This window comes from Durio zibethinus, chromosome 18, assembly GCF_047325235.1.
Source record: "Durio zibethinus cultivar Kanyao isolate XHJ-2024 chromosome 18, ASM4732523v1, whole genome shotgun sequence".
In the NCBI taxonomy this organism is placed as follows: Eukaryota; Viridiplantae; Streptophyta; class Magnoliopsida; order Malvales; family Malvaceae; genus Durio; species Durio zibethinus.
The window spans coordinates 23,067,556-23,078,389 of record NC_143179.1 but is presented as its reverse complement, the minus strand read 5'-3'; the positions used below and the strand labels follow the sequence as shown (position 1 = coordinate 23,078,389).

The following is a 10,834-nucleotide window of genomic DNA, read 5'->3' as shown; positions in this document are numbered from 1 at the left end:
AATTCAAAACTTAATTTATAAAAAAAAAAAAATCAACTTTATAAAGTTGAGTCGGAACTCGTGGCTGGTTGGGTTTGCCAACCCCGTCTTCTTTTGAACTCGACGCTCTACATTTACTTAATATTAGTTATAAAAACCAAGCGGTTTATTAGCTCAGTTGGTTAGAGCTTCGTGCTAATAACGCGAAGGTCGCAGGTTTGAGACCTGCGTGGGCCATTATTAAATTTTTTCATTGCTTTTTGATCTGTAACTAGCATTTCTATAGCTATGGGCCAAAAGAATGGATTTAAATTTTTCTAGTCTAAGCCCAAGTTATTTTTGGACCGATTTCTATCCTTTCTGTAGTAATGGTCCACAGAACCTTTTAGGCCCTGAATATATGGGTTTAGACAATAGCATTTTCTAGTCTCAAGCTCTAGTTTTTGGAGTGATTTCGAGCCTTTCTGTAGCTATGGGCCAAAGAACCTCACAGGTCTGAAAAAGATGGGTTCAGATAGTTCTAACATTTTCTAGACCAATCCAAAGCTAAAGCACAACAAAGCCCATAATCTCTTTTATTTTGTTTTTGAAAGACATAATCTCGTTTAATTGGTCTCAAAATTAACAGGGGAACAGAATCATACTGCTTAATCTTTGAAAGTCTAGGTAATATTAACTGAATTGGATGTTTACTTTCCTTTTAGCATCAAAGCAATTCCACAACATTTGCAGAAATAGCTTCAACCTCCGGGAACTGTTGAAATTCATAATTGAAATACCTAAAAGCAAATAAAATGACAATGTCAACGATGGTAAGTAAATCCATGATGTGTATTATGAAGGTCCAACGGGTGCAATGCAAGTTTGAGGCTGAATACATCAATAGTCGACTACTGAAAGACCCCAGACAATCACTCACCCCCTAAAAAGGAAAAAGGAGAGAAAAGTAAAAAGAAGTCCACGGTTGATGCTTCATGTTTCCTTTGGAGGGGCCTTCTTTGCAGCTTCAGCAGCTTGCTTCTCTGCTTCAATCTCAGCAGCAATGGCATCAATTTCAGCTTCATCAAGCTGCCGTAGACCATGCTCCTTAGTCATCACAGCAACTTCAATGTTCTTTCCCCCACTCTCAACAACCTGCATGCAAGAGAAATATAAAGATAAGCAATCATTATTTGGCGTAAAGCATGCACCTCTACCATGTTAGTAAACCATATAATCAACTGCACGCAAATCTGCTGTTGAAAGGAGTACTAGCAAAAAGTATACTTTAACCTACAACTTAACCTCTGAAGCTGTTCTTCTATAATCTGGCAATTTATAATTTCACCATGTAAATCGTTATTGTCATCATGCTTCCAAGTCGCAATGCATTGCAAGAAATAATGACTACATCATATGACACAAACAATACTTGAAACATTTTCCCCTAGGTGCTTGTGCTCCTTCAGAACAATGCACTAATGAAATCATTATTTTCTCTGGAAACATAAATAGCATTTCCTCTAAGTTGCAAGCCTTTTGCTCCATTTCATAATTTAGATTCAGGCATTTTCCTTTTTCTAGCGGCACATATAGATAAGCCATTTCTATAAGGCTTAACAGTCTATGCATGATCTTAAAAGGAATGAAGCATATGACATGCAGGGAAATGAATTCAAGTGAAAGATAGATTTAATTCATATATATGTGGGTTCAACAACTGACAACTGAGAAGCAGCACAATTTATATATCACTCATTAAAAGAAGAGAGATCATGGAACAACAAACACTTGAAAACAAAGTTAAAGTTAACAAATAAAGAACTAACAAATGAAACTTACCTCAAGCAATGCCCGAATTGCAAGCTTAATGGTTTCTTGTCCAGAGGTTTCCTTATAGTTCTTCTCCAGAAACTCTCGTATTGAGTTAGAGTTTCTCCCAGTTGCATTAGCTTTCCAAGCGGAAAATGTCCCTGATGGATCTGTCTGATATAGTGATGGTACCCCGCTATACGGATCAAAGCCCACAATCAGAGTTGAGAGACCAAATGGCCTAACACCTCCACTTTGAGTGTACTTCTGCTGAAGACCTGCAATATATCGAGTAATATACTCGACAGTAACAGGATCTTCAACAGTCAGCCTGTGGCTTTGACATTCAATTCGAGCCCTATTTATGAGGACGCGAGCATCTGCTTTAAGTCCAGCACATGCCAATGCAATGTGGTCATCCAAATTCACGATCTTCCTAACCGATCTACACAACAGAAGTCATAAAAGGGTCAAAAATAGCCCACCTCGAGGAAATTCAACAATTCAAATGATCTCTTTAATACATTTTTTAATCATAAAATTCCTGAAGTTTCTAGTTTCAGCATCATCAAGATAAATTATACTTTGGAGTTAAAAGAAAATCTCTATCAAAAACCAGTTTTCCTAACTTGGGCCAAAAGATCAGTTCTTTTGGAAAAGTGATGAGTGAACATAATAGACATAGCCAAACCAAATCATAAACCCTAACCCTAAGTTTAATTTTGAACGAAAATTAAGTAGAAAGAATCAATTTTTTTTGGCAAGATGGAATGAAAATACGAATTTGAAGGGCTAGTATAGTAAAAGAAAAAAAAAACCTGGAGTCCTGGAGCTTGGCGGTGGATTTTTTCTCGACGCCGAGGACGACGATATCGGTGCCGCGGACACCGACAGCAGCGTTACCTTTACGGACGGCTTCGAGGGCATATTCCACTTGGAACAAATGACCGTCCGGCGAGAACACCGTTATCGCTCTGTCGTATCTCGCCATTTTCTTCTATTCCTTGGATTTGCTTTAGCTGCTGCGGACTTGCTGAAGCTTTTCTTGCCTTCGTTAGGGTCAACTTAAGGGACAAGTTAAAAAAAAAAAAGAAAAGAAAAGGAAAAAAAAAAAAAGCTTTAATGGACTAAAATTGCAAAATAAAAAGCTAAAGGGACAATTATGTATTTTTTCCTTTTTACTCATAACTACAAACTTTAGGCAATAAATAAATAAATAAATAGAAACAATTTGTTTTTTTAATTGTGTAACAAAAACATTAAAAGGGTAGGAGTAGCATGTATCTTTAAAGCTTTTTTGAAGAATCATACATAAAAAATTTCAGTAATTTTATTCACAAAATGCATGGTTTTATCTTTTTTATATAAATTAAGTTTTGAAGAAAACCATGTTTAAACTTTACTATTTATTTTCAATTTTCAAAGAATATTAAAATTTAACCAATTATTCATTTTAAATATAATTTAAATTTTCTAACAAATTTGTAGAAAGTAAAAAAGCAATAATCAAATCCATAATTGAAGTATTTAATTTCCTTATTCTTTTTTTCTTTTTTTTTTTTGCTTCTTGTATCAAGTTTTGAAAACTTGAAATCACATGTAATATGAACATTTAGAATAAGCTGATTATGCAATCTTTTGATATATTCTTATGCAAAAGAAACATTTACGAAAGAAAAACTAGCCAAGCATTAGTCTATTCAGTAGATAAAACCACTTTAGAACAGAAGATATAGAGAGGAAAATTGGTTCTAATCCTAGGAACAGTACAAATGTTAAACTTGTTTTTTCTCCAAGAAACTAGCATCCATCTGAAGCCGCTACATTTTTCTTTGGTTAGCTTTTGCTCGGCCAGAAACTTTAGGCTGATCTTTCAGTGAGTGAAAGAATGGTGGACACCATCAAGTTGTAATCAATTGGCTTTGTTAGATAAGCATCCATGCCCACCTCCAAGCATTTTGCTTCATCTGATGACATTGCATGAGCTGTCAAGGCAACGATGGGGATGTGCCAACCCGTTGCTTCTTCTGATTTCCTTATTGATTTTGTTGCTTCATAGCCATCCATCTTTGGCATCTGTTTTAACATGAAGACAGAAAAGTTAAGCAAGCACTACAACATAATAAAGTCGTGCAAATATGATTTAATGCTACGAGTAGGTCAGCATGAAGCATTTTTTTAGTTGGCATTTCTTTTGAATCACTTTAAGTTCTGCTAACCAAACAATGCTTCACTTTCTGATTTTTCTCTTTTGATATGTAGTACTGATAGTATGCATTATGTTCTAAGTGATTGCTTACTTGACAATCCATTAAAATCAAATCATATAGAGGAGAAGCACAAATTTCTGTCTGCAGTCTGCTTCTTTGTTGCAATGAGGATTCCCTTCTATATTCTTCTCCATCGAGCACGCAGTTCAGGGCGTCTACAGCCTGCAGTCCATCCCCAACAGCAATTACTGTAGCTCCCATTTTTTCCAGCATGATGGTTGCTACTCTTTGTAGAACCGGTGTATCTTCTGCAAGCAGTATCCGTATGCCTTCAAGAGATTTCTGTCCATTTGCTGGCTTACTTGCATATGAATTATCTCTATCTTTAGGGCTGCTGCAGACTAAAAGTTGTTCTGGGGAATTGGAATTTTCACATTTGGCATCTTGATCAGTGTCATGTAACTTAGGCCTGCCGGTGCATTGATCTTCTTCTGCCCTTAGATTGTTCAGTTCCGATCCTAAACCCGTGAATTCAACTAAGCAGTTCTTAAGTGTCTGGCAATTTGATGGACTGGATTTTACAGTTCCTTCTCTTTGTTGCTCTCCAGTATCGGCAGAACTTACAGAATTAGCGCCACCAATTTCAAAAGTATCATCATCAGAGCTGCATGTCTCAAAATGATTCGAATCAATTTCGAGACATTCATGAGAATCACCTTCTTTTGCTGTACCTTTTGTTCCATTTGGACTTCTCTTTTGGCGTTCAGCATAACTGTCCTTTATGACAGCTTCCAAAATATGAAGCATTTTTGCCTTGTACAATGGCTTATTAACCATCAATATATGTCCTTTCCGGCGGAGTTCCATCTTTATAGCATTGGAAGTATCATGATTCAGCACCCATGCAAAATTCACTTGGCCAGAGAATTTGTCAAGAAAATTAAGCTGTTCTTTCCATATAATGGTGCTCAAGTCAAGCAGCCCCAGATCAACAACTATGATGTAAACTGGGTTCCTCATATCTTGTAGGCTGTGTACTTTAGATCTCAGAGGTTCACCTAGTGAATAATGAGTGTCAAAACCATTACGAGTTCTGGCATGAAACAGTTCATGAAGGATTTGTGTCAGTTCATTCCACTCAGATGCTTCCAAAGTGGGTACTCCATTTCTAGACAGCCATTGGGACATAATCAATCTACCCATGCTTCCATGTAGGGCAAGGATCACCTGCATTCATGTTTTAAATATGTCTGTTTAGTGTTGCTTTCACCTTAGACTGCTTTTTGAGCGCCTGGATAATAAATTCTACGTTCTAACCATGAAGAAATTGGCAACCTCCCATGGCTGATGCTCAGGCAAGCTGAAAGTAGAATTATTATTTTCTAGGATGAGGTTTAGACGGAATACTAATTACTTGTACTCTAATGTGCACTCCTCAGAATGCCTAGAAGGGTAAACATGACACAGTAAAATGCTCTCTCCAAACCAGTCCTGGAGATGAGTAAAAGCTCTAATATTGAGTCTCAAGATGTTTTTCTTTTTGGTTTATGCAAAAACGAAAATCAAACGAGACGTTGAGCAACAAAAATAAAGGGCAAAATTATTTGCAGCTCCAAAGAGCAAAACTTTACTCACAGCTACACTGTGCTTTGCAAATTCCACTTGACTGTGTTGTTCTATGCCATCTGCAGGAGTACTGAGGAGCAAGAACAGTCTCATTAGAGTTCCTGGACCATTCTTTTTTACAACCTTGATTTCTCCACCCATCTTGTGAACCTGTAATGGACAGTATGATGCAATTCATCATTTTGTGCTGTTGATCATGAAAGATAAAAAATTGTCATTATTCTTAAGAATTTCTTCTTGTTTGTCCACAAGGTTTCAGTATGATATAACTTCACATGTACAATGGTACTGTAATGGAATATGAGTTTTAGTATCAAGACACTTTACTTACCAAAGTTCTCACAATGCATAGTCCAAGACCCGTTCCACCATGCCTGAAAAATGAAAAAGATCTTTAAACAAAATCCTGTAAATTACATTTCTTTAATCTGTCCATGGATTTCTTCCATATTAGATAACTTTCCCTTTTTTTCAATTGACCAGCTTACAAAGATCTGATCTTGCTAAATTACTTACGTCCGAGTTGTTGAAGGATCAGCTTGCTCAAAGCTCTCAAAGACAGATTCCCATTTACTTGGATCAATTCCTGCAGATCATGGAACATAATTCGGTACAAGGTACCTCGAAATGGAACAGTTTCCCTTGGCAATACATATAATTCGTACTGTTTCAAAAACCAAAGAATCATACCACAGCCTGTGTCATCAACTTCAAACCAAAGAATCATTTTGTTGTCTCTCTTGCTGGCCTTCTTCATATGGTTTCCATGTTGTTTCAACTTTGACTTTAGTGCAGACAGTGGTTTTTTAGTATCCGGAGAAAGCTTTCCAGGATCAATAGATACATTGGGATTCTCACACCATCCACGCAGGATGATATGACCCGCTGAAAGCCATTTAAAACAGTCAATCATGCAAGTTTGATCTAAAGATAAATTCTCTTGGAGTGTAACAGTTCATTGTCGCTATACTTATCTATGATACTTGTTCTTTCTGTGTTTTGAAATATATATCGAGTTTTGCTTAGCTAGATGTTAGAATGAGTGTAATTCAAAAGCTTGTCTAAATCAAAACAAGGCTCTTACTTTCCATGTTATCATCTGATTTGATTAAATGGTACAACTCTTCGAAGTTTGTATGTCTAAAACCATACAAACAATTCAATATACTTGTCCATAAAGGTGAATTATTAACCAATAGTTCAAGCAGTGAGATGAAAGATTTATAAATTCAAAGGAGATTGGAAAACAGTCTTACGTAGTTCTTGCCCATGATTTATGAGTTCTGAGATAATTGGAGAAACAGAAAAGGGTTTGAGATCTCTTAAGAGCAAAATAATGACTTAACAACCAAAATTAACTCTCAATCATATGGTCCTATGTTGCACCCATCTTTTAAAAGAAATCCACCTGAAAAGAGACTTTTCATTATCTTAAACCTCAATCTTGTCCAAAACCATTCAGAACGAGTCAATCCTTGACTCTTTTAGGTGACTAAATTATGGATTTAATCTAAACTTTTGTTTCCCATTTTAATGAAAAAAATATCTTGTTATTTATTTTGGTTGTTCTAAGCACCATCCATGCCTTGAAATAGTTTTGTAGTGTTTTTCTTGGTTCCAATCCATGTTCAAGTTAGCAGCAGCTTATATTTGAGACTATAGTTACAAAAATAAATGTTCGTCTTACATGTTGTGAACTTGATGGAATTGCTTATTAGGTTGGCAAAAACTTGAACAACTCTGGCAGAGTCTCCTCCGACTACTTTTGGAATATCATCTGAAAATATTAAACAAAAAAAGGACAGGGATTGTCATATTTGTCTATATTCAGATAAACATACAGATTAATGATCATAACTTTTGATTAGAAAAAATTAGTTGTCTCTCACCCAGAAGTTTGAGTCATACCAGAGAGATCCAGTACAGTCTCCACGTTGTGGTTAATGCACTGTACAGAGAACATATCAACGAGTCCTTCAAGTTCCCTTCCCAAGTCAAACTCAGCGTCTTCTAATACCAGTTTTCCAGATTCAACCTATGAAACATTTGGAAAACAATGATTTGGGCATGATTTTCATGGTTGGAAGGTGCACTTATCAGAGATACAAGTACTATAATCTATGATTTCTGAACTGGTAACTGCTTCAACAAGTGAAAAATTAAAAGCTCCTTCACTGACCAATCATGTAGCAAATGATAAACTATGGTAGCTAAAACTCTTTGTACAGTTCTATTTTTCTTCTGTTGTTAATGAAGTCATCAAAAGGACTTCAAATTGAAGAATGATGTCTCTCAGAAATATTTTTGATGACACTTTATCTTGTTTTTATATACTGTAAAACATGGTCTCTGATCCTGAGAACTGCTAAGTTTATATTTACTAAATAGTTCCAATTCCATAATTGGTTTGTCCTTGTATCTCACCTTGCTCAGATCCAATATGTTGTTGAGAAGCCGGAGTAGAGCTGTTGAGCATTTACGGATCTGGGTAACCATTGCATACTGTTCATTTGTAAGACAGTCATCGCAGATAAGAATGTCCAACAATCCAATAACAGCAGCCATGGGCGTCCTTAGTTCATGACTGTAACACAATAGATCCATAGGATGCGGGCATGGCTCGGCTATTTAGTTTTTAAGCACATTTCCTGGAGGCAAAATGACTAAACAAACATAGAGAGTTTAGGTATTGAAATCGGTTACCTCATATTTGCAAGGAATTGACTTTTATAATTACTTGATGCTTCAGCTCTTCTTCTTGCATCAAGATGGCTTATCAACTCTGCTCTGAGTTTCATTTCCTTTGATACTCCATTTGTCAGTATCAAAATACAGACACATCCAATGACTAGGATACATAAAGATGCAGATATCAATATGACCAATGTTCTAAAGGCTCTTTCGTCAGCCTTACCCATTATATACTTTCTTGGAATGATGATGACTCCAACCTGCACCAATTCTAATCAATTTTAGTGTCCTAAACAGTGATAAACGTTAGTAATATGTATTAATATGATTGAAACATAAAGAAACCATCTCTGGTATATCTTCATCTGGACCTGAAAGTCTGAACATGCATCCAATGATCCAAATCCTGATTTCAATGTTAGGAAAAAAATGAAATATTTTCTGAACTTACCATAGGTAATCTTTTTAGGTTCAGAAAAAATGAATCAATGTAATAATGCTGCCTGCCAAGATTAGCGTTCTCCACATGAACCACATGACCAGGAGGAAACTTGTTGCCATAGGCTTTCTGCAACCACTGAGCTCCCATTCGTATCACATGATCCTCTGAGTCAACAGCCATCATGAGCTTGGGCCCCTTTGTTGTATTTTTTAACAGAGGAGCATTTGTGGATGTAGCCAGTAAGTAACCCTCTTGCGAGGTCAAATATATGTACCCACTATGCACTTCAACCAGTTCTTTCATCAGCTGGCCAACGCTATAAAGTGCAGTGGTGACACCTACAACAGCTACGATACTTGTATTCGAAGAGTCCCATACCGGTAGCGCTGCTGAAAGCAGTGGCGAATCTATAGACTTGCTCACTGCCACATGCCATGAAGCTACCCCATCAGGCACTTGAGAAGGTCCTGCTATATTGATAAGATCATCTGGTGGAATTGGCAGTGGCTTTCCAGTCCTCTCACCAGAGACAGGATCAAGTGGTTCACGATACCAGGTTGCAGAAACATTACCACGAATGTATTGATCATTCCACCCTTGTCGCAATGATGGCATTTTGCTGTCATAAGACTCACTGCCACTGATTGAATAATTTGCAAGATCAGAGTAGATGTAAAATGTATTGTTACTCCTGTGATCTCTATGGAATGCCTGGACAAATCCATTTTTGTAATTTATGGTTATGGCATTGAGAGCTTTACGACTGGAAAATAGTGCCCAGGTTATGTCTTTCATCATTTGATACAACTGCTAAGAGTGCAAGATTCAACCAGAAACAGAAAAGGTTACTGAATTGTATTTCCCAAAAAAGCTTCAAAACTAAATTACCACTTGATAACACTGTTAAGACAGAAGAGAATAACTTAAGGATCAACCTCAACTTGTTCTGCCTGAGTGGTAGGATTGTTGTACCGCCTGATTACATATTCTGACAACTTAACTTGGGCAGTTGTTATTTCTGAGGTGGAATTCAAGATGTTCCACATCCGCAAGATAGGCCGCTGAAGAAGTTCATAACGAAGACCAAAAGCTAAGGTGTTTAATGATTTTGTTGTATAGATCCTTGTAAAATGCCATGTTAGAATTGTCAGCAGCCCAATCAAAATAGCTAGCATGACCTGAAAGAGATTTTAGGACAGCAATGATTAATCAACCCAAAAAAGAAATAAAAAATTCTAGGCCATCACAATGGAAAAAGAAGAGAAATGAACATTAGTTCTCTGGTAGAAATTAAAAATACGCTTTACATGACAAGGTTTTTGTATGGAATAGGAGATCAAACGTAAAAATTGGATCAGTCCAGCATTAATGAGCTGAAAGAAGTAATATGTTGTTTTATCTCATGCCTTCTAAGCATCTGATCAATGATTCCGCTTTGATAGGTATATTTTTACATAGACCACATACAAAGAACTTCAGTCTAATGAACTAAATTCTTAAGTTTTATTTATTCAGGTTGATCAAATTCACACACAAATGATTGAAATTCTAATTAAAAGTTACTGTGAAAGGAAAATTTGTACTAACCATAATGGCAAGGCGAGCAACAAAAACACTGTAATATGATGAGAGACAATGAGCGCTTGCATGCTGGAACTCTTCCTGTTCCACATCCCTATGGAAAATCCTACGTCCTTGGGGGTCTGTTTTCCTTCCCCAAGATGAAGCAATTCCTGAAATTCTATTGAACACCTTTCTCAAAGGAGTGCCCATTGGAGAGGCTAGAATTGGTGAAGTTTCTGACCTTCTAGGAGGGGTTTCAAATGATTTTTCTGCCATTTTTGAACCACGAAGCACAGTCTATGCACACTCAACAAGATCTTATGCACATGTGTATATGTTTATAGGTCTGTATGTGCGTGTGAATGTGTATTATGTATGTAACAAGAAGAAAGAGAAAAAATTTATGTTTATTCTTAAGTGGGGGTGTTTTAAATATACTGCTCCTTGTGTCATCTCCCACTTTTTGAAGGCAATGCACTGACTACTTGCAATTTTTTCAGTAGTGGAGGTTTGTGGTGTTTTATTCCTCATC

The 10,834-nt window shown here is 36.6% G+C and overlaps 2 protein-coding genes and 1 non-coding gene across 4 annotated transcripts; 1 reads left to right on the top strand and 2 right to left on the bottom strand.

The window, feature by feature from the left end:
• Positions 1-142: 142 nt before the first annotated feature.
• TRNAI-AAU (transfer RNA isoleucine (anticodon AAU)) lies at positions 143-216 on the top strand. The gene has a single exon. It is a non-coding gene; the product is annotated as a tRNA-Ile (tRNA).
• Positions 217-789: 573 nt separating this feature from the next.
• On the bottom strand, positions 790-2,844 carry LOC111300110 (proteasome subunit alpha type-7-like). The gene is made up of 3 exons (XM_022895736.2): positions 2,589-2,844; positions 1,801-2,215; positions 790-1,113 (listed from the first exon to the last, which is right to left on the bottom strand). The coding sequence occupies exons 1-3, from the start codon at positions 2,759-2,761 to the stop codon at positions 952-954; spliced, it is 750 nt and encodes a 249-aa protein (XP_022751471.1). The 5' UTR covers positions 2,762-2,844; the 3' UTR covers positions 790-951.
• A 591-nt stretch (positions 2,845-3,435) lies between these two features.
• On the bottom strand, positions 3,436-10,611 carry LOC111300109 (histidine kinase 1-like). 2 transcript variants are annotated; one of them, XM_022895734.2, is made up of 13 exons: positions 10,327-10,611; positions 9,675-9,917; positions 8,749-9,549; positions 8,310-8,557; positions 8,031-8,190; positions 7,515-7,641; positions 7,294-7,383; positions 6,297-6,491; positions 6,123-6,192; positions 5,938-5,980; positions 5,616-5,756; positions 4,071-5,207; positions 3,436-3,846 (listed from the first exon to the last, which is right to left on the bottom strand). In XM_022895734.2, exons 1-13 carry the CDS (start codon positions 10,576-10,578, stop codon positions 3,631-3,633), a joined length of 3,723 nt encoding a protein of 1,240 aa, XP_022751469.2. In that variant the 5' UTR covers positions 10,579-10,611; the 3' UTR covers positions 3,436-3,630. The 2 variants fall into 2 exon arrangements, with proteins under 2 accessions (XP_022751469.2, XP_022751470.2); XM_022895735.2 differs by having other exon boundaries at positions 8,749-9,546.
• Positions 10,612-10,834: the final 223 nt, after the last annotated feature.